Source organism: Cinclus cinclus, chromosome 26, assembly GCF_963662255.1.
Source record: "Cinclus cinclus chromosome 26, bCinCin1.1, whole genome shotgun sequence".
In the NCBI taxonomy this organism is placed as follows: Eukaryota; Metazoa; Chordata; class Aves; order Passeriformes; family Cinclidae; genus Cinclus; species Cinclus cinclus.
The window spans coordinates 3,195,097-3,222,846 of NC_085071.1; the positions used below are offsets into that span (position 1 = coordinate 3,195,097).

At 41.1% G+C, this 27,750-nt stretch overlaps 1 protein-coding gene across 2 annotated transcripts; it reads right to left on the minus strand.

The window, feature by feature from the left end:
• KDM1A (lysine demethylase 1A) lies at window positions 1–27,372 on the minus strand. Of its 2 annotated transcripts, XM_062508963.1 has the most exons (20): window positions 27,073–27,372; window positions 24,309–24,474; window positions 19,521–19,580; window positions 15,630–15,763; window positions 13,860–13,938; window positions 13,112–13,204; window positions 12,301–12,407; window positions 11,371–11,452; window positions 10,082–10,176; window positions 9,100–9,242; window positions 8,539–8,629; window positions 7,705–7,839; window positions 6,288–6,361; window positions 5,540–5,651; window positions 5,031–5,163; window positions 4,111–4,298; window positions 3,563–3,677; window positions 2,324–2,451; window positions 1,867–2,013; window positions 1–820 (listed from the first exon to the last, which is right to left on the minus strand). In XM_062508963.1, the coding sequence occupies exons 1-20, from the start codon at window positions 27,355–27,357 to the stop codon at window positions 635–637; spliced, it is 2,553 nt and encodes an 850-aa protein (XP_062364947.1). In that variant the 5' UTR covers window positions 27,358–27,372; the 3' UTR covers window positions 1–634. The 2 variants fall into 2 exon arrangements, with proteins under 2 accessions (XP_062364947.1, XP_062364946.1); XM_062508962.1 differs by lacking the exons at window positions 19,521–19,580; window positions 27,073–27,372 and having other exon boundaries at window positions 24,309–25,087.
• Window positions 27,373–27,750: the final 378 nt, after the last annotated feature.

The following is a 27,750-nucleotide window of genomic DNA, read 5'->3' on the forward strand; positions in this document are numbered from 1 at the left end:
TTTTCTTTTGTTGGAAGTATTTAATAAAACAGTATGCTTAGCATACTCAGTGATACCAGGTTACTCTACAGCAGGATGCAGATGTGTAGCAGCCAATGGACCATTTTGGAAATGTGTGATTTGCTGTTACTGGTAGGCAAACAGTTGCCCCAAATTCTTGAATGCCAGACAGGAATAGAATTGGTCAAAAATATTACTCTTCAAAACAAAGCCATAAAAAAACCACAAAGAAATTTACATACATTCTACACTAAGCTAGTATTTGTAGCAACCAGCTTCTAGAGGTCCTTGTGCAATTCCCAAACTGTAAATACACACACAGGTAGAAAAAAACCCCAAACACCCTAAAAAACCCTCCAGCTATTTTGACTTCCAAGAAGTATCTGCAGAGTCAAAGTCCCTGACCAGCTTCGCAGTAAAGGATTCTATTTACCGACCCCTCAAATAGCTCTAAGATTTTGTAAAAGGCCGCCAAGCCAAAGCTTCTGTAAGGCCATTGCCAGACAAGGCTCGTGCAGCGACTGGGGCTCCTCTCAGCAGACACCGCTACAAACCACTCGAGTATCTCCATCCCGGGCTCCACACCAGCAGCACCGCGGCCTTCGCGCTCCTCTTCTGCCTCGTCCTGCCGGGCTCACAGGCTGGCAGCCTGCTGGGGGGGCACTCCGGGCGCGGGCTGCCGGGGCAGGGTGTACATGGCCCCCAGGAACTGGTCGGCGATGCGGCCGGCCTCGCGCAGCCCGCTCAGCAGCGCGCCGTGCACCGTGGCCGGGTAGTTACGGATCGTGTGCTCGCCCGCGAAGAACAGGCGAGGGACGGGCTGCGGGGAAAGAACACGGTCAGCTCTCGCTCGTGGCTTTGCAGATCCTGCAGTAAATGGTGCTTTAAGGATGAGGAAAGGCCTCTAATCGCAGCGTCGCCTCCGTTAAGATCGGTTCTACTGAAGCTATTTTAAGCTGTGTACGAATTACCAAGAAAATAAAACTCTCTTCGGTAAGAAATGTTTGCAGAGCCAGAGCAGAGCAGGGTCGTGTCCCAGCCGTAACTGTAACTCTACAGCCAAACTGGCCAATGTGCTTCGGAAGAATGCTTTCTAATCCTGCAACGTGAACTCTAGCACAGTCAGCAAACAAAAACTTCCAACAATTCACTTAAATCAGCAGTTTCTCTTTAAACTGAGACCTGAAGTAACTCCCCACAGAATCACAAAAAGTAGGAGAAAATGTTCATATATTACATTCTGCAGGGAATATTTTTATTCATAGCTGTGTGTATTAATGGCTTGTATCATTAGAACAAGAACTCAAAGCCACGCAGCCTTTCCTGGCAGTGCTTTCATGAGTGGCTGCTGCTTTCAAACTTAATTCCCTCAACATGATCTGGAGATGACTCCTGCCTTTATTGTGTTGGGTCCCCATTTGGAAGAGACCTTTTGATTCCTGTTCTTCTCACTCTGGCCTTCATCCTTTTTCAAATCACTGCAACTCACTTAAATATGGCCATGGACAACAAAACATGGATATATAATATCCATATGATATGTTATATCAATATATATAATCATATCCATATATTATATATATATATCAATATATAATATCATATTATACCCAGCAATATAATATTAAATACTCTGTTCATAACCAAACTGGCTTTCTGAATAAAAGTGCTCTTTCTTTAGCAAACAAGTGATACCAAACCTGTGATGACAGAATTAATGAATGAAAAAATTAATTCTTTTACAGGTTTTAATGACTCATCATAAGATATAAGTTAGCTAAGCTTGTGTTTAGATATGTATGTAAATTTCTCAGAAAAATCATTCTGTTTTGAGGTTTTTCTAAAAATAACTGGAACATTTCTCACCTGTGGAGCACCTGGAATGGCTGGCCCTGGAGTAATTGGCTGAGCCATCAGGTCATAGTCATTTCCAGAGGATCCAGCAGCTACGTAGGAGTACGATCCCCTGGCCCACGGGTCAGCACGCCAGCGGGACACCACAGTCTCTTTAGGCTGAGACAAGACAGGAGCTTCAGTTGTTGAGAAAGTGCAAATTCTACAGTTTGTGGCAAATACAAACAAAGCAAATTGCAACAATATAAGGGACAAAGTCCTTGGGCTGATGTTAGTGCTGGAACTGCACGTTTATATTCTACGACAACACTAAGGTAAATCTTTGATGGCGATTCCTTAAGGCTTTCCAATATTTTACCAGACCTCAGACATTTACAGCTGCACACACCTGCTGTGTGTGCACTGTTCTCTCTGTTTCTTCTCCACTACCAACACAATGACAATGCACTCTCCCCTCTCCTTCTCTGACCTGGGGCACAGCGCTGCTGCCGAAGATGCCTTTGAGAATGGCAAGGCACCGACCAACAATGACATCATCACTGATATTCTCCATGATCCCTGCTGCTTCTCCTGCTACCAAGGCCAACAAAATCGGTGCTGTAAGGGGGTAGGAGAGAAAAAAAACCACAATTGAATTATTGAAATTGAATATTTTGATCAGACAAGTTGGACTTGGATAGACGTGGATCTGCAGTTAATCCATGAGGTTAGAGACTAAACAAATTCAACAAAAGTAGTCCTAGATTTTCCACCATCATATCAATATACAAAAAAGAAAATTCATTTATATATGCCATGGTACTATTTAGAGTTATCAAGAGAACTGAGTTATTAAAAAAGTAAATAAATACATCAGGAATGATGTTTCAGTGTTGCACAGTCCAACCACATTAACTACAACTCAACTATCCATGAGAAATGGTAATTGTTTATTTCAGCCATCTGACTTGCTGTTCAACATGAGGTTTTACTGCATTTGTTTCATTCCTACCTGCTCTGCCTATCTTCATCAGAAGGAAGACTTAGAATTTAGCACGTGAAGCTAATTTGTACATGACATGATCTTTCCATCTGAACTAAACCACAACCCTACTTGTTAACTATATAACAGAGCCATCATAAAGCCACAAAAGCCACATGAACAGCCTTGCTATCCAAGGTTCATTACTTATCTTCCTCCAGTGAAACCTTACCAAACATTTTAATAATTCAATAGCCTAGAAAGGCACTTCCCTTGCACATCAATTTTTCCCAGAAAACAGAGAAACCTGGCCTGCTGATAACAGAATGGAAGAAAACCAACTGTAAAACAACTAACTAATTTAATAATACTTGTTCTATAGACCTTTGCTTCTAGTCTGGTCAATGGCAGTAACAAGACCAGTACACTCACTGCAGAGATCTCCTGACAATCATTTGTGGCAGCACCAGCTACAGATAAACCAGAACTACTGCCATGCTGTAGCAGTAATGCAATTTAACAGGCACAGCCTGGAACCCAGCATTAGTAAACTCACACTTAGCTGTGTGCTGCCCTAACCTACTACAGAACTCTGCAATCTTTGCTTCCATTTGTCTTCCTAAAAATCCTACCTTCTTATTATACCCACATGGGAAGAACACTAACAGCATTTTAAAAAGTGTTTTTTTCTAGATCTGAAACTATATAAATAAGACACTGGCAAAAGCAGACATGCACCACAGCTACCTTTGTACAGGTTCCAAAAGAGGAAAAGTTCTCCTCTGCTTGCAGTAGTGCTCCCAACATGGCCAAATAAATTGACACTCGGATCCCAGAAGACACGATCAAAACACAACACAACCTAGAAAGAAAGAGCATTAACAGTTGGAAGAGCGCAGGGAAAAAATAAAAATAAAGACAATTACATTCACTGATGTTAATCACTGGACACGTCACGAAAGGGAAATCTGGTGAATACACAGTGCATATACATAATACATAAAGGTGTATGTCTACAACTGCCTTCCCACAGGTTACTATGCTCTCAGAGTTCACCAGTTCTCTGGTTAACAAGTTCCACCAGATCTACTTCTGCAATTTAATTATTTTAAGTCTGTGTGGGAAATAGACAAGAGGCCCTTAGAGCTCCTCAGACAATTTTCATCATCAAACCCTAAGGAAACATCTGTGGGAATGGCATTCTTCCTCTCCCCCACCAGCCAGATTCCACCCACGTTTCAGATTCTATCCATGGCAACCTCTGGCCAGATGCAGTTCCCCCAGTGACAATGCACCTTGTTCAGGTTGCCAAATCCCATCCGCTGCACTGCAGAGGTTTTCCACTCAGGGAGAGGTGGCACAAACTGAACTGCTGGAGGCTGCTGTTTCAGCACTCCCAGGGGCAGAGTGCACAGCACAGCATCACACTTATAAATGAAGGTCTGGCTAGTAGATCGTGTATTTACAGCTATCACTTCACAGCCTGGAAAAGGGAGAGAAAACCAGTTTTATAGGCCATGAGGCAAAAGCACTGGATTAAAAATGAAAGAAATTACCATAACCATATGAGACAGTATTTTGTTTATGGAGACAGCTTCACACTAACAGTGCTTAACTTGTAGGCAAGTTGTTACTGGCCATTTAGCTCAATTCTAGGAAACACAATTAAGGCAGCATCTGAAAATGACCTTACTGGGATAAGCCTAAAGGTTCATCCAGGTCAGTAAATATTATTTAAATATATCCATAAATAAACAACAAGTAGAGAGTGAGTCTCTCATTACATTGCTCTCCCAGCTGACAGTTTCCCAAGCCCAATGTTTTGAAGAACAACAAAAAGATACATTCCTTCCATTAAACTCATTTATACTTCTAATACCAGGTCCTGTGGCACCAAGCCTTAAAGCAGTCCCAGATCTCTTACTCCAAATGCTTCAATCAATGAAGTAAATAAATAATGTGAACAATCAGCAAATACATCTGAAAAAGACTGTGTCAATTGAGTCACAGAAATAATGGAAAAATCATTGAAGATTAATAAATCTCTAGCACCTACTTATATAATCCCAATAAGAAACATGGCTGTTTATGTAACCCCAAACATGTCATGGGAGGGGTTTTACAGTATCAGTCCTCACACTTACTTCCAGAAGCATTGAAATCTACTTCCTATGTTCATACTCCCTCAAAGCAGTTTCCTGGAGGGTTCATGTACCTGATGCTGTGTAGCGAACCTGTCGAACTGCTGTGTTTAATTTAATATCCAACCCTTCTGCTAAGGCTACTGGCACACAGGAATATCCATTCCTCACAGTCAAGTGACTGCCTGTGAATTCAAAGTCATCATCCTAAAATGAACAGGGACAAAAAGCAAGCATTCATAATGAAATCCCCTAAGTCAACAGAAAATAATCAACAACTCTATGCAACAGCAAAAAATATTTTTTTTTGTTTTTTTTAAGACTTAAATAAATGTGAAGCTCTTTCTGATTATCTGTCAAGTAGTAAGTATGGAAACTTTCAGCAGACAGTACTGTTAGAGATTGTTTTGGCACTAACAAAAAGCTGTCTGGAATTTCATCATCAATAATCACATAAGAATTCAGTACCTGCACAAAAGCAGACACACCTAGCAGTTAGAAACTCTTAACATCGACAAACTTTCATGAGAATGAAAGAAACACAGTTCAAGTTTTAATGAATTGCTGAGTACTGACTACCTACCTGGTCCCAGTGCTTCAGTGAAAGTGTAGAAAGGGGTGTAGCATTAGCAAATTCTAGGTTTGCAAAATGCCAGTCAAGTATTTGCCTGTCTCTTGACGACAAATAAACATCACTAGAAAAAGCAAATATAACACAAAGACATTTAGTTTGTTAGAAGAGGACACTGTAAATGCATTGCTTCTGAAAATTACTTCACAAGTCATTTTTGAGTCTCTCCTTAGTCCATAAATAAAAACATTAAAAAGCAACACAGATTCTGTTTCAAACATCTGGATCTCTCTCATGAAAGCAGAGAATCAAAACCCAGCAAATCCAGGTTTTTTAAAGCAGAGTTCATGTAAAATACTCAAAGGGAAGCTAAACCTTCAGAAATAAAAAAGGCTGCATAAATAATGGCTAAGTAAAACTGCACAGAATAATAATATTCTACCACTATAAGTAGGATTGTATGCTATCATTACTGACAGGTATATAAAACCTCAAATGCCTTTTGAGATCAGGCACTGATTACTGCCAGGATTTCTACAGAATCAGCCTCCCAGAACCACCTTTTCTTTTTCTGTTTGAGTCATCTCTGAAAATGAGGAAGTTGAGTTCTAAAGCTGAGGGAACTCAAACTCTGTGTTTGCACCTTTGTAACCCGTTGAGTTCCCATAATAAAAGCATACCATAGCATTTTTGAAACTCAGGGAAAAGGCAATAAAAGAACTGCTTCCTAAATATTTATCCTTTTAGTTTGTATCTTTACCTTGGTGGGTTGGCTTCAAGTTCTTGTAACTTCTCTTCCAGCTTTCCTTGTGTTTCTGCCAATTCATCATACTCCTATTAAGATTAAAAGCTAAAATTAAAACCAGTTCACATGTAAAAGGAATTGAAGACATCATGTAGCATCAGACTGGACCTAGTCTCAAGAAAAATCCCTAGAAAAATCACTTCATGGATTTAGTGGAAGCTAAATAAAGTTTGTTATTTTTTTCAACATTTAATCCAGGGTATTTTACTCTTCTACTCTTTCTATATACAGAGCTCTGTGTCACACTGCAGAAAATATTGTTTGGTGATACTTCAGGAATTCTAACACTCAGAACCAAAGAACATGAGGGTCCATTACACTCCTGATATTTTAAGGGTTCCTATGGTTCTGAGAGCTTCATATTCCACAAACTATTTCTTCTATTCTTCTCTCTCTCAAAAGTTTATAGCTAATATTGAACATGGAGATTTCTAAAGCAGAATCAATCATATGTAAAAACCAGACATGATCTAATTCAAGCTTCTTCCTGATTCTAAAAAAAATAAGTCAAACTAGGTATAAAGTCAACAGCCATCTTCCTTCAAAGCACAATAATTTGGAGTGTCCAATAAATGCGACAGGAGCACAAAGCTGTTCACTGGTGACAAAATAGAAGAGTTACTACTTATGTATATATACATATAAACACACCCAAATAAAGGTATGTATCTTCTGTTTAGCAAGTAGCTGAAAAATGATCCTTAGTTCTACCTGACCTGGGTTAGAATCCAAGTCTGTCACCATTACAGATAGAACAGTTTTTACAGTTTCCTTTTTAAGGCACACCTCTACATCAAGATACTCCCAGAGGAGGGAAGTAACTCTGTTTGTCAACACAGAGCTCTGTACATGATAATCTTTGGATAGAAAGAAGTCTTTTAGTCAAGAAACCACCCTCATTTATCTTAGAGAAAAGGTATCACTCTTCAAATGCAGATTTTATTTCCAGACTAATGTGAAACCCAGCTGTATTAAAGACCAAATCTGACATATAAATTAATCTTCAAAACATTACATGTTGTCTGACACGAGCCAGCACAGATTTATTTAAAACTGAGCTTTAGTACTCCCCAGCTGAAGGAACTCAATGCAGACCTATCAGTGTTAGAACCCAGTTACTGTCAATCACATTCTCTTGAAAGCACTGGATCACAGCAAGAGATTTATCTAAATGGAAACATTTATACTGGCTGATTTTATCTGGCTGCTCAAGTCCTGAGAAAACAGACTAACACACTTCATGTATGACATCCTTTACCTTGCAAAGAGCAGTCAGATCTGTCTTCTAACACACTTCATGTATGACATCCTTTACCTTGCAAAGAGCAGTCAGATCTGTTTTCTAACACACTTCATGTATGACATCCTTTACCTTGCAAAGAGCAGTCAGATCTCTGTGCTTGCTTTTCACAAGGAACTCTGCTGTAATATCCCGAGGTGGCTTCACTTCTGATGCTTCCTTATACTGCTGATGAAGTTCTTTAATCTTCTCCTTTAAATTCACCATCTTTTAAGACAGAGCAGAAAAAGGAAGAAAGAAAGAAAGGGGAAAAAATGACAAAGGGCAGATTTCAACAAGTAACTATGTAAACTGAATATTCACCTCAAATGATGCCATTATACAAAAGAGACTTCCTGGTTTTGGCAGGTATCACAAATATGCAAGAAGCCACAGTAAATACCACCAACCCTAAACAACTGAAACCCAACATCCCTGATTTCTTACTATGTTGCAAGCAATTTCAGAACAGTCCACAAGCATTTTAACTTTGAATAACTTCCATAGAAAAGTAAAGGTGCCATTTACCACGAGCAAAAATAAGAGAAGTAGTCCTAAACCACTATCTCTGTGCTACAAATCAGATGTGTAGTGAAAACAGTAGACATTTCTAAATGGCCCTCAAAAACCTCAGGCAGTATCAGCACCTCTAAAGGAAGCTATGAAACATCAGTTTATCATGCCTGTCCTCTTCCTTTCTTTTCCCATATTATGTTTTATGATTTTCTGCCTAATCAATTTTTCTCCTCCTCAAGCAGGAGACACCTTTGTCCTAACAGAGCTTCTAAGCAGGTCTTAAGCAAAGAGATATTTTAACAACAGAATTCATAGCAACTTTCTGATATTTTTCTTTGGACATTTTTGTACACTTTGCCACTTTCTGAGGAACACAATGCTTATCATCTTGTTCTAAATGACTCATCTGACCTTGTTAAGAAGATCTTTCAATTCCTCCTGCGTTTTCACAATTTTCTTCCAGTGCTCAATCTGCTCATCCTTCACATGCTTCTCCTGCAGTCTGGAAAAGGTGAGAAGTCAGAGTCAGGTCAACATAAAATCCTTGTGTTAATGAGACAACTTATTATCACAATCCAGTTAGTGGAACACAACAAAACCACATGTCATGGGATATTTTAGTAAATACTTGTATGGAAGTTGGAAAATGACTGCAAGTTTCTGTAAATAAGGGATACATGACTAGCTAAAATGTGAGTGTGAAGTTACCTTCTGCTATTAAAGGGCATTACAACTGCCATTATAGCTTTCAAACAGTGTTAGTGCACTGTATGGACACCAATCACACAGAGTTGCTCTAGCAATGGTTTGCAGGAAAGTTTCAAGAAGAGAGTTTTTCTCCTTTAACCATCTGTGAGATCAAGCAGCTGCATTAAGAGGGTAATGCTTACATCTAGGTGCACCAGAATTATTTCGGGTATCTTTTGGAAATTCATCCAAAAAGAGAGACTTACTCTTTTTGACTTCACTTACTGTATGACAACCTCCAGAGCCTGACCTAGGGAGACAGGCTTATTATTGAGAACATTAAAATCCAGCTGATGACTGAGATAGGATGTGGCTTCCAGAAGACGATTAAATTCTTGTTCCACCATTTCATCTTTCTCTTTGGGAACCTAGGAGACAAAAGAACAAGCATTGCTCTTAACCATTCATAAATAATACAGCTGCTTAGAATAGCCCTCAGAAAAAAAAAATAATACCCTCAGCTCTCTCAAATGATCAGACAGCAAGGTCTGTACAACACAATGTCACACTTTGCCAGGATGGGCACAAGAAGAGCTGTCAAACCACAATGACAACAGACTTCTCTTGCAAGAGAAACCAAGCTGCCTTATGGGCTCATCAGATTTCCTTACTGGAAAGAAAGGTGTGTTCATCAAAGCTACAGAAGCTTGCCAAAAGACTCTGATGGTAGAATGGCTCTACACAATCACAAGGCTTAGAAGGCTTGGCATAGCTCAGTGAAGTAGACAGACAGTAATTTATCTTCTGGAATGGTCACTGTGAGTAAGAACTACCAATCCAGCTTTTCTAGGATGGTGGTGGAAACACTGCTGGACACGTATGGAATGGTGGTATTTAACTGTACTGATGATACTCAGTTAAATAGTGAGTGCTGCCAGTGTGAAAATACCTGTTATATGATGAGAGCTCAAGTGCTGGAAAGAGCAAACCTCACATCTGTTAAACCGCGCACGGGTTAAACAAAGGAGAGAGAACTTGGCTTCCACAAAACCTCTGAAATGCAAAGGTAAAAACTCATGTGGAAAGAGCAGGTTTTAGAAGAATATGTGCAGGTATGCTACAATATTACTAAAATGCCTAAAAAGGGACACACGCTTTCCTTCCTCTCTCTGGAAGCCATCTCATGCTACACCAATAGCCTGCTTACAAACACACTTGAGATATTCCTTCTTTTTTAAAAGGTTCATGGAAACAGTATCAGACTTACAGCTTGTCCATTCGCTTCATAAAGTGGACATTTTTGTTTGATCTTGGCCAATTCCATATTTACTTGTTTGCTGACCACAGCCATGGGATTTCCTCCTGGAAAAGATTTTATATAGTTAACAGAGACTCCTGTAAAATTTGTCTGCAATTAAACAAAAACTCCACAGTTAAAGCAGTTTCAGAGACTGAAACACCAACTCCAGTGTATGCATTCCAGTGACCTAATGTAACACTGCCAAAGGTCTGCAGTTCACAGTTATTCCTGCAATGAGAACATGGAAAAAACCTGCCCAGCAAATAACTACTTCCAGTATCTGAAGGGGTCCTACAGAGAAGCCAGAGGGGGACTCCAGATCAGAACCAGTACTGATATGACAAGGGGTAATGGCTAAAAACTGAATGAGGGGAAATTTAGGCTGGATTATTAATAAAAAGTACTTTCCTGTGAGGGTGGTGAGATACTGGAATAGGTTACTCAAGGAGGCTGTGAATACCCCAAGCCTGGCAGTGTTCAAGGCCAGGTTGAACAAAGCCCTGAGCAACCTGGTCTAGTGTAAGGTGTCCCTGTCCATGGCAAGGGTGACTGGCACTACATGATATTTAAGGTCCCTTTCAACCCTTAAGATTCCATGATTCTATGAATTAAACATTAAAATATTACAGCCATTCCATAGGCAAACTGAAATCTGTTTTTTCATGACTGTGCAAGTTCTGGAATCAGTTTCAATTTAACGAGACTAATCCTGAGACAGACACCAAGTTTAGGCTGTCAGTAAAAACTGGGGTTTATTACAGGTTTTACAGTATTTTATCATTTCACTACACTGCTGAAGGATATTCCACACTCAACACTTGCCCATCTTCTTAGCAGAGTAACCACATCAATAACTGATGCCATCCCATAAAACAGCAATAAAAGGAATAAATTTGGCTTGTTTGCCATTATTTTTACAACCATTTTTGAAATCACGTGGAGAAAGTACTTTTGGGGTTTAAACTCTGAAGAAGGGCTTTCTCTTTAGAATGGCTCTGCACTTCCCCTCCTCCCTTGTTTTCCCACATAAATTGAAAGAATACATTCTTGTGTCTTTAGGGTCTCTCCCATCATAGAGCTTTGCTATTCATGAAAACTACTAACTGCCAAAAAGGCTGAATGAGAACACACACTTTTATAGAGTTAAAAATACCCATGTATTTTGGCCATGAAAGAAAACAGCATTAAGGCTTCACATTTACAGTATATTGCCCTCCAGTTTTCCTCCCTGGTCTTTTTGATTTTGAAAAACTCACCAAGTCCTGTTACCACCATTGCTCCCAGATCAGCAACGTAATTCCCTTTGCGAAAGGTAGCAACTCTTCCTCCTACTCGGTCCTTTTAAAAGCACAACATTTTAAACCTCCAGTTACATTCACTAAGACATCACACTGAAAGAATCACTGAAACATCTACAAAACATGGTGCAAGTATTCTCTTAACAGAATGTACACTTTTCCAAAAACCTCTGCAAATGAGATCAATCACAATTAATTTGCCTAAGTTAAGGAATAAAATGTTTAAGTAGCATTTAAAAAAGGAGAAGAAAAAAAGGAAAGAAATACAAAAAAAGGTGCCTAATCTGATTTGGGCAGATTTCAATATTCTACAGTAGGATTCACTATGATTGCAAAGCCAATCCCTTCACTGTGCATGCACAAATTTAGTTATATACTAGATGTCCTCCCCTCCCTGATTTTATTTATAACTTTGTAGACTCTCAATACACAGTTATAACGTCTAATACTTTTCCTGCCCTCTCCCACAGTTTAATGAACTATTAATAATACACTCTTGAAATCCTCCTGAGAGAACAAGCAGCCAGTTCACATACTACAAAATGTAGCACTAATTTTGAAGTCTCTTTTAAGCACACAGTAATAAAGAATTAATCCAGGTTTAAAATCCCAGGTAATGCTGTAAGGCAGTTCCAAGCCATGATTATATTTAACAAGCAAGTTCTCATAATACAGACATGCATTCTGCTTTCTGATGAAAGAACAATTTCTAATCATGAGAGAAGGCTGTTCTAAGCTGTTCCTGGTGTAAGCACACAACACTAGCACCAGCAATTCATCCTGACTGCCTGGAACACCACACAGGCTGACCCACAGCCCTGCTCTAGTACTCAATAGGGTTATTGGGTAAGTTGCCATATGGAAGTAAAATAGCACAGAAATTCATACTCTGGCTTCCAGAACTGTGACATCCATTCCAAAACTCTGCAACTGGCGAGCTGCTGCCAACCCAGAGACTCCAGAACCAATAATGATCACCTTTCCTGTCTTCTTGGCTAAAGAAAGAAAAATCAGCTACAGTCATTCCTGATATGTGCAGGACTAAATTGCAAATAGTCATGTTAAAGTTGTATTTAAGAGATACCAAGAACAAAAAGCAGCTTTCTTCTCATGAGTAGTTCTGACAGAACAAAATCTTTAACAAAAAGAAAACTGAAGTAATTCTGAACATAACACTGAGACAGGTACAAGGAAAATACACTAGCATTACATTTGGAACAAGGATAAAAACAGGAGAAAAAATGCTTCCAGATGACAGTGTGAAGAAGAAAGCAATTCATATTAATTACTGGGGCCAAAGTATCATAGTTTGATTTCTTTCTGCTCTAGAAGAATAAAACTTAAAACGGGCAAAATTCAAGAATCACATAAGCATGTAACGGATCCAAGTACAGTATTGTGCTTGTGACTTCAGTTATTCAAATAAGGAACCAAGATAACTCATTAAAAAGCAATAGCCACCAAATCATCTACACAAGATTTGCCAACATTTTTTCTGCTCGAAGTGATTTATGTATATACATGGCTTCTCTATGCCAAAATAAAATACATTAACATCACTACTCAGATGGCTTTCCAGCCTTTTTTTTATTTTCTTAGCACTGCAATTCTACAAAAAAGAGCACTCAAAAAACAGCCCTATGAAATCATGGAACAATAAAACAAAACTTCAGTTAGAAACAATGTTCAAGTTTCTTACTTGGAAGGGGCTTCACTCTTTTGTAGATGCCAAAGTTAATCAGCCCATGACGCTCCAGGTAGCTGTGAACCCTGTGAACGAGCACTGTGTCACCTAAAAGAATATATAAAGTTTCAAAATTATTCAGTATGTTCAGCATCATACATGTACTGAGGACATATTCATAGCAGCACTCCCATTTTTATTTTTAAAAGCAAGGTAATTCACTATCTTTCAATCCTTGACAGCATATTTGCATTCATTTCAGCACTATTTTCTTCATCCATTTTTTTTATGGCTACCCTCCACCTTTTTCCAGTTTACTGGGATCTAGTCTGAGAAGTGTGGAATGGTCTCCATTTGCAAGCAGTTAACTCCTCACTCTTTTACTGCCTTCTTGCATCACATCCAGTCTGTTGAAGTCTTAAAAAAACCTCCCAAAAACCATATGATTAATAATGTTCTACAGCTGAAAACCACCAAGAAGCTGCAGCAAACCTTAAAAGCTGCACATGAATTAACCCTACTGCAACAATCCATCTTTTAGCAGCTTTTATGAATCCTGATAGTGATATTTCTTTACCAGACAATGAAGTCTACCAAATCTGAACCATAAGTATAATGCATTATCCCAGTCTGTGCACGACCACTCAGGGAGCTCCACTAAGAAAGGACTGGAGCATCTGAAGCAGCTTTTCCTCAAACAAAAGTGAAAGAAAACAGCAATGATACATACAGTCCAACTTTGGCAAAGAAAAACTTGACTTACTGTTGTAAGGTGCTTCTAATTGTTGGATAGTTGCTTCAAATGTCAGCTGAATCTTTGGGTTATCCAACCAGAGCTGCAGCTGTATTTAAACAAACAATGCAACATGTCATATTGAGCAATACAAAAGAGGTGTTTTCCAGGCACGTTTTCTACCAAATACTGTCAGGAGATGGAACCCCAGAATGAATTAAACTTTGGCAGGATTACCCAAGCCACACTGAACTTCACCTTCCAGTGCTCCTTAGGGTGTAATACAGTCTGTTTGAAATTCTCACACCATTTCAAACAAGTGGAAATGCACCAAGGTAGCACAAAGATGTGTGCAGGTGGCAATGTCAGCCAGCATTGACTTTTAGGCATCAGATTTCATGTTTTCATAAAAGCTACAGTATTACTTAATAAGGTTTATTTCTCTCTGACATTTAATGATCCAATCCATCTTCACCAGTATAAGACCTGACCATGGACTACACTGGCCACACATACACAAAAATGCATATTTACAGTTCAAAAATCAACCAGGAAAAATTCTCTGTGGTATGTCAGTAGGTCAATTCATACTAGAAAATAACTGTTTTCCCAACAGAACTCCTACTTTGTAGCAGAGAGGCAGGAGTTAATAGTTCTACTGCTCCATGCCAAGATCTAGGTCATACATAACATTTCCAGTCCATTTTGCATTCCACAATTAGTCATTTATTCGGGTATTTCTCTAGAGCTGCATTGTACTGAGCTTCACAATTCCTCACAGATACCACACTGAAGTGGAAATCCTACAACTACAATCAATAGGAATCATTAAGAAATCATTTCTTTATAATTTGGGAGGCTATGTGAGGCAAATGGTTCATGAAAAGGCTGCACACTGCAGTTTGCAGCTCTGCTGAGCACGGGGTTCACAGCAGCTGTTCCAGTCTCTGTTATTCTCACTGGACACTGCCAGCTTCCTCTCAACAAGACTTTCTCAAACAGGATTCCTGCTCAAGAATTTCTTCAAGTTCCTTTGTAGTCAATAAGGCCCACAGACCAGCAGTGCTGCTTTTCCCTGCAAATATCTCTCTATCCAGTAATTTCTTAGTTTCAGTGGAAGGCTTTTCTACTTCCAACACACTTCTGAAAGGATTACTCACTATTCATTTTGTGCAAATTGTTTTCCAAACTTTTTGGCATGCTCTGGCCTGTTTTTACACATCTTGTGACTTCCCAGAAGTTACAATTTGAGTTAGAGAAAAATTTTACAGGAACAGCCGAAGTCATGCTCTTAGCATGAAGATGTCCACCACACATCAATTTTAAATAACTTCTTTAAATTATTAAGCACTGGGTACCACCATGGTCAATACCCCGTGATGTTTCTCAATCACCTTTAGTCTGTGAAAAAACTGAGTGGTACATAAGGTGTTTTGTCTCTTAATTATGGCAACACAGCAATTTTCAAAATATTTCTTGCTTTCCTACTGTAATTTTCCAAACATGACTTCAGTTTTCCAAAATACTCTTTTCAAAATACTGGAGAAAGCCTCGACCCCTGTTTTGGATGTTGTAAATACACTACAGATTCTTTATGCTGCTCACAGCACTGCTTTGATCAAGAACTAGACAGCAGATTTCTTAACAACATAAGAGCATGACAGGATGCCAGAAATGAAACCCCACTGTCTCAAAACCAAAAATTCCATCAGCTGCTAGACAGGGTAACTGCCAAAAAGTCTTAGCAAAGTACACAAACTTCCTACCCTTTTATCAGCAATACTTTGACAACAAACTTACGGTGCGGTTCCTGATGTACAGAAACACCTTCTGAGTCTGCTGTGGCCCACTGATTATATCAGGGAAGCAGGCAGCTTCTTGAGATGTCATACGGTCATGTGGAAGTCTACTCTGGAAAGCTGCACCCTCCACACCTACAATAAAAAGACAAGTAGTCTACAGGTACTGCAAAGGAACACTATACCCTTCCTAGCCAGTGCATTCAGCCATGAGATGATACAGTGGCCAATTTAATGGGATGCTTTCATTTAGTCCTTTTATTTACTTCTGCAAGACATACAGGTTTCCAAACCAACAGTTCTTTGAATTACAGGTATCTATCTAGAGATTATGAAAAAACAACACTGTAGGGGAGATAAAACAAACAGGCAAAATCCCCCAAAAAACAAAACCTGAAAAAGATCACATATCAATACATTATATATAACACACATACCCACACACACATATGTGTATGTATTAACAATAAAATGTAACTATTTTAGATGCTGTCCTTAATTTGTGTGGTTTCCATTTTTCTAACAGAAGCAGAAGACTGTTTTAGAATCTGTTCAAAGCCAAAATATCTGTAACATACAAGCATAGGGTCTACCATCCCCTCTCACCTGCTTCTCAGTTTAATTTGCACTGACCTTCTCCAGCTAGAGGAACACACCTCAAACTCTCATTTTGCATATCTGATATATTTATAGCACACAGTGCAATGAAATACAATAACACTTAGGCATTTCCTGTGATCCCTCCCCAAGTGCTGCCTACAACAGACTTCCTACTTTTCTTTTTAAATGCTCCACATGTAAATGACTGATGCTGAAACCATACAGGAGAGGTTTTCTCTAAGGAAAGCCTTCATTCATACAGGAACCTGCATTCTATCAATTCACACTGCCAATGATGTAACTGCACTTCTGGACCCTGCTTTCCTCAGTCTCTATTATGCTGTACTACAGAAAAAGTGACAAACTAAGACACAGCTGCATCAAGTGCTACAGCACAAGTGCAGAAAGCAAATCCTGCAGGCACACTGAGATGTGAAATACAGCAAGAAAAATATAAATCTCCCATGTCCTTGAAGTGACTTTGATCAGGACAGAGGACAAGGCATTCTATCTAAAGAGATAGAAGCCAATACATCCCAGGGGCAAAAACCCCACAAGTAACACAGTATGATTAAAATCACTTGCTGAAACTGGAATTGCTCAAAAGATTACAATAAATAGCAAAGTAAATACAAGCTTGCACTGTCTTACACTAACTAAGACAACTGTTTAAGAGTTTGAAATTAATGTATAGCAGTAGAAGTCACTGTACCAGGGAGAGGAGTTCCCTGCTTTTAATTCTGGTGCCATCACCCCCCCCCCCCCAACTTCCAAGCATTTTTACCTCCCAAAGATGTTGAAAAAACAATCAAGGAAGGAAATGGGGTTGTGAAACTAACAAAAAACCCCAAAACAATAACCCAAAACCAAAACCCCCAAAACAAACCAACCAAAAAAAAAAAAATTCAACCAAATAAAAGAACACAAGGAAAAAAAAACAAAACCCCAAACCAAACAATGAAACCCCCAACAAAACAAAACAAAAACAAACCAACCAAAAAAAAAAACAACAAACAAACAAACAAACAAACCAACAAAAAAACACCCCACAACCAAAAATTCATTTGCAAGTAAAGATCAAAAGATCTGTGTGATGACTCAAGGTAAAGAAAACTGTCTGTAATCATTTACACAAATTTTACAACAAGAAGTTGTTCGTAACAGAAGCTACAGAGCACTGCAATGAAAATAAAATTAACCAAAGGAGAAGTTGACACACAGTGTTTCCTGCACTAAGATTCAGCTATGGAATAGAAACCCATAGCTCTATTAGGACTTCAGTTTCTCCAGCAACAACCATCCCCCAGCCCTTCTGCTGTCCCTCCATCCAACACTGGCCCGAGTGTGCCAACATCTTGTGCAGGAATGCACATGCTCAACTATGAATTCTGTCAAACTGGGCATGGAAATCAAACCAGTTACCAGTTCTCTGATACTTTATTAATGCTAACAATCTAATTAAGGTTCTAGATCCTCAAGTGCTAGTAAAAATCTCAGCAGCATAATTTTCAGAGAATGGGCAGTTAAAGACCTGAAAGGCTGAAGCTGACTCCCTCTTACAGGTCCCTGCTAAAAGTGTGCTTCTCCAGGTACCTGCTAAAAAGCCACGAAGTTATCAAACACCATCAAAATCTCAGTTGTGTGGATTTAAACAAACTCAGCAGTTTCTTGAAAACGTTTGGGATTTACTTTTTCAAAGCCAGAGAACATAGTGCTGCTAACAGTTGTGAAAAGAACTCCCAAGGTGGGCTGAGTTGGGGGGGGGCCTTTAAGGCCATACACCTCTCATGGCAACACCCAAACTTTAAAACTAGAATAACAGAGTAGCTCAAGATGAGCAAAGGTATTCAGTTAAAAAAAAAAAACAAAACAAAACAACTACTAAAACAACCCACGAGAGTGTTCCATACAAGAATTTAGAAAAAGCATAGCTATTATTAGCAAAGATAGCATTTTTATTTGGCCAACCACTGAAAGATCTTATAAGAACTAAATATCCTTGAATTTACTTCTGCAACTACACAGCTCAAATCTAAATGGATTTGGATTTCAGGCTGACTAAATCCCATTTCACACCCTTACTACTTGTACATCATGAAAGCCACACATTACAGGGGTTACCAGTTCAAAACTACATGTTTCTCCTTGGGAATGCTCTGCCTAGACTGGATTATCAGCTCCTCCTCACACACATTTGTGCACACACACTTGCCCATTTCCTGACATTCAGCACTAGCAACTAACTGGCTGAAGTTTTGTGTTTTGAGTTTCTTCCTCACAGAAGAAATCCTGAGGGATGCTGCTTATTTAAAGAAAACATCTGCAGATGAACACACTGAATGAAAGGATTTTGGCTGTTGGACAGTTGTTAGAACATACTCTCAGCATATAATACAAAACGCAAAATATGCAGAATTTCCAATCAGCCAATGCCTACCTAAAAATGAAACAGGCAATGCATCCTTAAGCCCATGAGCCATAACAGCCAGCAGTTCCATGCAAATGGTAACATCCATAACAGTATTCGGCTCCCTTACTTACAACAGCAAAGGATGCACTCTTAGATGAGTATCTTGAAGTTCTATTTGCTTCAAAAAGAGCAACTTGGGAGGTACAGAATAGGTTCTGGAACCTTTGACTCTTGTTTAAAACCCTAATCCTGAAGTGAGAGCAAAAGCAGCAGAGTTGGAGGAAGATTTTAAGTAGCACTGCAAGTACTTAAGAGTAAAGACAGCAATCCTGTGAATGAAGCAGTGAGTGAGTACTGCCAGCAGCAGTACCAAAGCCAAATGGCAAATGCAATGCACAATCCAGTCCAGCGAGCAGCAGACTACGAATCTGCCCAGCAGACAATCTCCTGGGCTAAGTGCTGGCACACGGGTCAAACACAAACCCTTTCAAAAGACAAAAAGAAGGGAGCAAAAAGATACTCCATGCTATTTCTTCAGCAGATTAGAAAAAAGGGTAGACTGTTCTAAAGCTCTCTGTGTCAATCTGGCTAGGTAAGAAACAGCTTTCTGTATGTTTATAGACTCCTCTGAACATGGAGAGGAGTGGAGGGATGAGAGATCGGCCTGAGGCATTTCAACACAGGTTAGCTAGTGCCCTTTTCCACAGTTGTTACAGACCTCAGCTGAAATCTGAATACCCCACACTTTTTAAACAGGTGGGTACACAACTCCTGCATCTCTTGCTAAATTCGGGACAACCACACCCATGCGCACTTGCAAGCACCAATCCCTAACCTGGCGGCTCTTGCTACTCAGGGGCAAGCATCAAACGCCACCCTCACCTGATGCTTGGCCGTCTCCATACCCTCCAGAACTGTCGTCTTGAAGTCCTCCTGCTTGCCCTGTGGAAGGAAAGAGGAGAACTCAGGGACCTTACTCCATAAGTTAAACCATACTGGACATAAAGGCCCGGCAGTTGGCGTTTTAGGTATTAAATTTCACCAACTAACTAAACCCATTTTCTGAGAATCCCATCTTCCGGAACCTAGATTCAGGGCACCAAAAAATTATGTTCTAAAGTGTTATCCAGGTTACTGGAACGCTTTACATCAGATTTTATGGGAAATAAAGAAGTACACCACATGTAGCATTCCTGGTGGCTAAATACTTATGATCTGGCAGATGGATACCATCAGACTCTATGGATTTCAAACCCTAAGAATTTGATCACCTTGCCTTTGGGGCTCCCAAGTCTCCCCATATCCCAAGGAGATAGTTTAAAGCATTTTGAAAAGCCTCTTACACTCAGGAGACCCTACTTTTTCCCTATAAACCCTTCCTTTAAGCTCAATGCTAGAACAATTCTTGAAAGGCTCAGACCACTTATGTTTGCTTCAGTACCCTTGATACACCATCAGTGTTCTAACACACTAAGACTGTCTTTGAAGCCAAACACACGTCAAACCATTGATCAGTGATGTGATCAATACCCAGCACTGAAAGACACCAGTCTTTCAACATTCTCAGCAGTGGAAACATGAGGAAAGGCTAAGCACTCATCTGAAAGATCTGAAGAAGTCTCAGAATTACCTTAACCTGCATCTAAGTCCTAAACAGGACTGCAACACAAACAGAAAGAGAGCACGTTGAGAAGAGAGATGAGTACAGCTGCAGTGTCTGCAGGAACAAAGCCATTACACACCTCACACACTGCTCACTTCACAGGAGACACTAGCTCTGAGTTGAGCTCATGAGCAATATTCTTCCACCATCAGATGCTTGCCTGAAGTCCCATGAGCTGCAGAGCTTAGGAAGCCATGGCACGCTCCAGAAGTGGCCCAGTGCTGTTCAGCTGCCTCCTGCTGTACCACACACTTCAACAGGCAGCAAGTCCAGATATGCACTAAAACACACTGCAATGGTCACTGGAATGGAACAGCCACTTCCTAGAGCACAACTGTTCATCTGTAATCTCAAACAGGTAAGAGCAAGGTCTAACCTGAGGCTAAACACACAACTGTTAATACTCTGTAGAGTCTGGGTGGACAATTTTGCCAGAATGCAATTTAAGGCTCTTAAGGAACACACTAACTGAGAAGAATTTCATCTGAACTAAATAAAGATTTAACCCCTAAAGCAAGACACAGAAAGGTAAACAAATGTTTCCATACTGTGCTAAACTGGACTAATCTAGAAGGCCACAACATTAAATATCTAAAGATAAAACAAAATAGGAACTGAAACAAGACAGACATTTTCCCTCAGTACAGCAGGGGAGCCATAGTCAGTACTTGTATTAACATTAGTCTGCCAGCAGGGAAACAAAAAAACTCACATGAGACTGATAAATAATTGTATTTTGACAGGCCTCACAAGACCCAAGTTACAATTCTGTGAATAAACACATCTGCAACAGCAAGACAGAATTCTTTACTTGATTTACATTGCAAGTACTTTATTTTGCAGGGAAAATTTCAAGACTTGCTTCCATTCTGGGAAAGACTAACACAATTGAAACATGAATATTTGCAGTCAAGCATAGGTCAATTAATTAGCAATAAGAGTTTCATCAGTGCCTTCCATAAATTAAGAAATCAAACATTCTGACTTAAGTCTATGGCATTCATAATCCCTGAATGAAAACTGATAGTGAGCAGAGGGGGAAAAATTGCTCTTGGCTTACTTACAGAAGGAAATCAGAATCTTCCTCTTCTCATCACTATTACTGATGGCTTGGACACAATTCTAAATGCTACTTAGCCTGAGCAGAGAAGTGTGGAAACAAGGCCTGCTAGTGAAGATTGCCTCTCCTTCCCTGGAAGAAAGGTTCTAGCTGTAAAGGAGCAAGCAGCAAGCAAACTGCTGATCCCTGTTAACATCAAACTATTGCAGCTCAAGAGAACATGTGTGAGAGCAGAATCTGCTCAAAGTCTCAAGGCAGTAGAATAAAAGACCATGAGCAGAGAGGAAGAAGGTCCACAAAGGAATCTACTTCATATAATTATCCAATGTCTCCAAATTAAGAATAGCTGCACACAAGTATCACAGAGTACTGAATTTATTCAGGAAAACAGACAAGTCAGATAAAATAGAGACAAAGCACCACTAAGTTTGACCATTCCCTTGATCTTAATCTTGATCATACTCAGTTCCTTGGAAAACAGCACCTAAAAATACAGCATTACCACAAAGTAAGAATAGTGACAACACTAAAAGGCCAGGAGCTAGTAGAGAAAATCTTCTGTAGTCCTAAAAATGAAAATTCAACCTGGTGAGGAAAAGCAAAACAAAGATTCTTAGAGGGAAGGGGAAAAAAAAAAAGAAAACAAAGAAGCAAGCTCATTGATTCCAAAAGGGATACTAGCAAACAAGAACACAAATGTCATCAGTCAGCACTGGAAGGGAGTTAGGAAGCTTTTAAGAAGAGGTACTCTAAGAAAATTATCTTAACCATGAAATACTGTCACACCTTTTACAACTGCTCTGCAATACCATGTAGTTTATCTTGCAAATCCAGACTGTAACAGCCAAAATACCTGGAAGTTTCCAGAGCTGAACACATGAATGGAACCTACTCAAGGAAGACCAGCACTGTACTGTCACCTGTAGTGTGACACTTAACAATCCCCTTCACCCCAAGCTATCTGTAGGGACAGGCTGATGAAATACCAGACACCAGCACATTTTTAAGTTGCACAATCAGGCTTTTCAGCTCAAAAGCTGTCAAGTGACAACTTTAGGCCTCTACTGTATTACCTGCACTTTTACAGGATTTAAACACAGAAATTATTTTTTTATGGTCTGCAATGAGAATAAATTAACAGTAATACCCAGGCTAACTAAAATTTTCCTAGTTTTTCTGTATGCAATCCTACTCTAGTATTACTGTCCAATTTAGTATTTCTTATTGAACACTTTGATTTTTCCTTTAAAGTGACAAAGAGGGAAAAACCTCGATTTTAAACACTGCTTTTATATACAGCAGACTCCATGCTGCTTTCTCCTTCTTAAGGGTGGCTGAATTAGAAATTTCAATGCACTTTTAACAGCCACCATACAGTGACCTGATGTTCTCAACACCTACATTAATAAAGACAAAAATAGAGAGATCCACAAACATATATAGTCTCAGAAACCTTTAAAATTACAGCAAGACTAGCTATGGAATGACAGCTTGAAATATGGTCTTTCTACTTTATTGCTTCCTGCATATTCACAGAATTTCTAGGAATAGAGAAATTATATGATGACTTGAAGTCTACTCCTTTCTAGGCAGCTAGACACAGCCTTTTTGCAAATTGATTGTATTTAGATGGCTAAACACAGTGCTTGCAAAATAACTGTTTAACAGGATGTTGTGTATAGAACAGCATAACTGCTGATCTTCCATGTTTCTTCCTTTATGGGACAAAACCTGTTCTACTGTACGTCACTGATTATGCCTCAAACTGATTTCAATACTCATTCTTAGAGGCACAAAATAGAATCTGAGAGAAATAAAGTGTCTTAATACTAGGTCTCAAGGATTAAACACAATGTCTAAGCTAAATTAAATAGTAAGCTTAAAAAACTTGCTTAACTACACTTATTAAAATTCCATTTTTTGCTACACCAGCTACAATTGGGGTGACAGAATTTTTATCACTGCAAGTATTTCAGTCAAGCATATGAGCTGTAGTATTCCTGTATCAAGGCAGGAGCCAACAGCTGCAACAAGGAGAGGTTACAATGGCAAATCGTAAGAAATATAACACACTCACAACTTTTAATATTTTTTCTGCAACTGAAGGTAGGAATCCCAAGCTAACATCAATCCTATGTTCTCAAACCTGCCAGCCAAAAAGAAAATTAAGATAACTGAAGACTAACAGTGACTCAGTGATGAACCTGCAAAGATTCAACTACTAGACTTCAGCTCTTGTTTAACACCAACTAATATACACGTCACCACATGAAATCTCTTGACTCTGAACTCTGCAAAAGCATGACCTTCTAGACAGCTGAGTGATACCCCACCAACAGCCCTCACTAATGGTGGCAGCTGTAAACACAATGGAGGTAAAGAATAGGCTACTGCTACTACCACCAATTTCAAAAGCTGCCTGCTGAACAAGACTGACCACAAAACTCCTCTGTGTAAAGTGAAGCTCTGTCTAAGCCAATAAGGAAAGCACTGAACTTTAAGCAAACAGTATCCAACCAGAACTAGTCATAGTTTAAAGCCACAGGAATCACAGTAGTTTAAATCTGTAACCCCATAAACCCAACCTCTTTTCTCTCTGAGGAATGAGTGAATGTTCATACACGAGCAGGTGTGGCAGCAAAGAGCCAGGGAGGCCATTCTGGTCAATAAACTTCCAAAGACAAGTCAATAAGAATCATGAGACTCTAGCACAAGAGGTTTGGCTTCATTTGGAATTATATTAATGCATATTCCTATCTTTATCAGGCTGTTCTGTGTTTCTCCCCTCCTTCCACATATGAGGCCAGCAAACAAAACACTGAAGAACAATTATTCAAAACCAGATTGAAAGCAGACATGGGATTCATGATGCCACACCCAGCCCTACCTAATTTCTGTTAACAAATCAGGTAAATACTTTCAGAGGAGAAGCTCTCTCTCTACTCACCAGATGGCTCCTCTGGCTCACTTTCATTCTCTTCTTCTGCAGGAGCTGGTGGAGGTGGTGGGGGTAGTTTTTTCTCTTTCTCAGCTTTAGCATTTCTCTCTTCTTCAGAGTAATACTCATCTTCTGAAAGGTTTGCAAGACTCTCATCCATCTCTCTATACTCAACCTGTGAAAAACACAAGAGAACATAAACACACTGAAGATGCCTGTAAGTCAGGCTACTAACATGAAGGTTGCAAGTAACAAAAATGCTCACAGTTTAAAAAAAAGGCTTGAGTTACCTTATGCAGACTCTTACTGCAGATACCACGTTATAAAATGCAACAAAACTTAACAAGTTCCAAATATTTTTGCCTCTACCTAAAAAAAAAAAAAAAACCTTCAGCACCCTATACTAGGAGTTTTCTATTCATATCAAGCCCAGTTTGTGTGTATTATATCACCACTAACCTCTCTGGTTTTCTTCCCTTCCTTCACATCGCTACCAAGGGATAAAAAGCAGCCTCTGTATCTGAACTTGAATTTCATCTGCTAAGCACAGATGACCAGAAGGGTACACAAGATTTCCTGCAGAAATCCCAGGTGTGCCCTGTATGGTCTCCTGTTTACTGGGAATCTTGTCCTGGCACAGAGGCTCAGACCTGCTTCCTCTCCAGAATGGTCACACTAGTGGCTCAACACAAGAAACATCCCTTCCCCTCATCCCCCCAATCTTTATTGCCAAATACGTCTCGTTCTGTTACTGTTCTCCAGTAAAAATAAATAAAATCACCAGCCAAAAAGACACACTCCATCATGAAGGAACATGGAAACCCCAAGAACTAGCCTGGAAGGGCTGCATCTCATACTGCTTAGTCAACCAAGCTTTAATCCAAAGTAAGAAAGTTCTGGATACCACTACTGAATTTCCCTACTGACTGGAAAGGAAAAAAGCACTTCTCAACACACAGCCATGGGAAAATTAAAAAGAAAGCAGCTAGTGATCCTCCAACATCTGACATGCCAGCTTCCACCAGGAAACAACAAAAACAACTCTGGATTTCTCACCAAAAGAAAAAGTCTTTCATAGTTCAAGTTCAGTCACTAAAAGAGACCGATAATGAGCACAATTACAAGCAGCTTTGGGAAACCTTGGATTCTTTAAGATACTAACATACTCCATGATCTGCTATCTTGTAAACATTTACATTCCACAGTGTCCAGCATATCCAGTTTTTCACACTGTTGCATATCCAGGACCTCCTGTCAACTCCCACTCAGAAACAAGTGATCACTCAGCACATCTGTACATTACCAGGGATATCTGAAGCCACACACAACTACTGCCCAAAAGCCCTCTGAAGTCTCCTATTCTCTTTAAGCTTCCAAAAGTTTTGAAAAATAATCAAGTTCAGTAAAAAAACCCTAAGCTTTTCCCTAGATTTATTTTTAACCTAGATACCCTTCCAAACTAAGTTCACACCACAGACACTCATGGGAAGGTGACCTCACGCTGGCCTGAGTGCTCAGGGTGACAGATGGTGCCACAAGAGACAAGCACCCTTTGCAGATGGGTACTGTCAGTGCAGGGAAACATCACCAACACACAACACACAGAGAGCACTAATTCCTACTAGTTAACAGAGCACTATAAAGAAGGAATGCTGCCTCTGAAAATCACAGAATGGTCTGGACTGGAAGGGACATTCAAACCCATCTCATTCCATCTGCCCTGCCATGGGCAGGGACAACTTTCACTGGACCAGGGTGCTCCAAGCCCTGCTCAATGTGTCCATGTCTCCACTTCCAGGGATGAGGTAGCCACAGCTTCTCTGAGCAACATGTGCCAGGGCCTCAACACCCTCATTGTAAAAAATGCCTTCCTTATGTCCAGTATTTTGATTTAAAAGATGCACCAGCCTCACAAAACCAACAGCTCCTATGTGCAAAGGACCAGTCCAGTTATCACATCACACAATGGCTCTGAAAAACCACATCCAATGCCACAGTACAAAACAGTTCCAAAAAACCAGTTCAGCTTCCAAGTCTGACACCCCAACCCCAAGCCCAGTTAAGATCTTCAATATCTTCTGAAAGAAGATTTCCAAGAAAAGGTTTCACAAAGAAAAGGTAATGTTCTCACATATTATGAACAGATGAGAATTACATTCTATAGACCCAAACTATTAGAGAGCTTTCACAGCTGTTGGATTTCATTTCTAAATCTCACCCTTACACAGCCTTGACTCAGCTCTTCTATACCAATGGAGGGAAGGTGAGGAACAGTGGACTGAGCATGGCCATCACCTCCACAACCCTGCAAAACCAGCATCATCCCATAAACGAGCCTCGAGAGGCTGCATCCATATACCACAGTAACAGAAGAATTCGCTGATAAAATGTAAGCTCAGGAGCGCTCCAACGCACTGCCATGGATTTGGGGTGTTTTTACTGCTCGCCATCCTCTCAGGAACTGCAGAAAGCTCCTAAACAGCAGCAGAAAGCTCTCATTCATGACAGAACACGAGTCCTCCCCAGAGCCCACGAAGGTGAGCTAGGACAACAGGGGATCGTGATCTTAATCTGAAGCCAGCGTGGCTTTCTGCGCGCCCGCGTGTTTGTCCTTTGCACTCAGGACAGCGGAGCCCTCGGTCCGGGCATGCTACCCGCCCCTCGGGCAGGGCCGGGGCCGCGCTGAGGAAGGGCTGGCCCGGCAGGGCCGGGGCCCGAGCGCGTCGCGCACGAGGCGCCAGAGGGGCCCGCAGCAAGGCCGCCCCACACCTACTTTGGCTCGCTTGCGGCGGCTGGTCCTGCGGCCCTCGGGGGTCTCGGCGATGCCGGTGGTTTCGGCGCCGGGCGCAGGGGTGGCCCCGACGGCCGACGGCTCGGACACACCGCCCGGAGGCGACGCCCGCGGCGGCTCCTTCTTGCGGGGCGTGCGCTCCGAAGCCCCGCCGCTATCCGAAGAGGAGCCCAGAGCCCCGGCGGCGGCGGGCGGGGGCACCGGCGCCTCTGGCCCGGCCTCGCCGCCCGCCGCCACCTCCGCGCCCTTCTTGCCGCCCGCCAACATCGCCCCCGCCGCACAAAGGAGCCGCCCGGGGGCTGCGGCCCCGGCCCTGCGTCACATCCGGGCCGCCGCGCGCGCGCACCGGGGCGGCCCCGCCGGCAGCAGGGGGCGCTGCGGCCCCGCGGGAGGGCCCTGCCCCACAGCGCCCCCTGCAGCTCGCGGGGCGTCCCCGCACCTGCGCCCGGCCTGAACGGGCACGGGGCCCGCACATCGCTCCGGGCCCTGAAGGGGCACGGGGCCCGCACATCGCTCCGGGCCCTGACCGGGCACGGGGCCCGCACATCGCTCCGGGCCCTGAAGGGGCACGGGGCCCGCACATCGCTCCGGGCCCTGAACGGGCACGGGGCCCGCACATCGCTCCGGGCCCTGACCGGGCACGGGGCCCGCACATCGCTC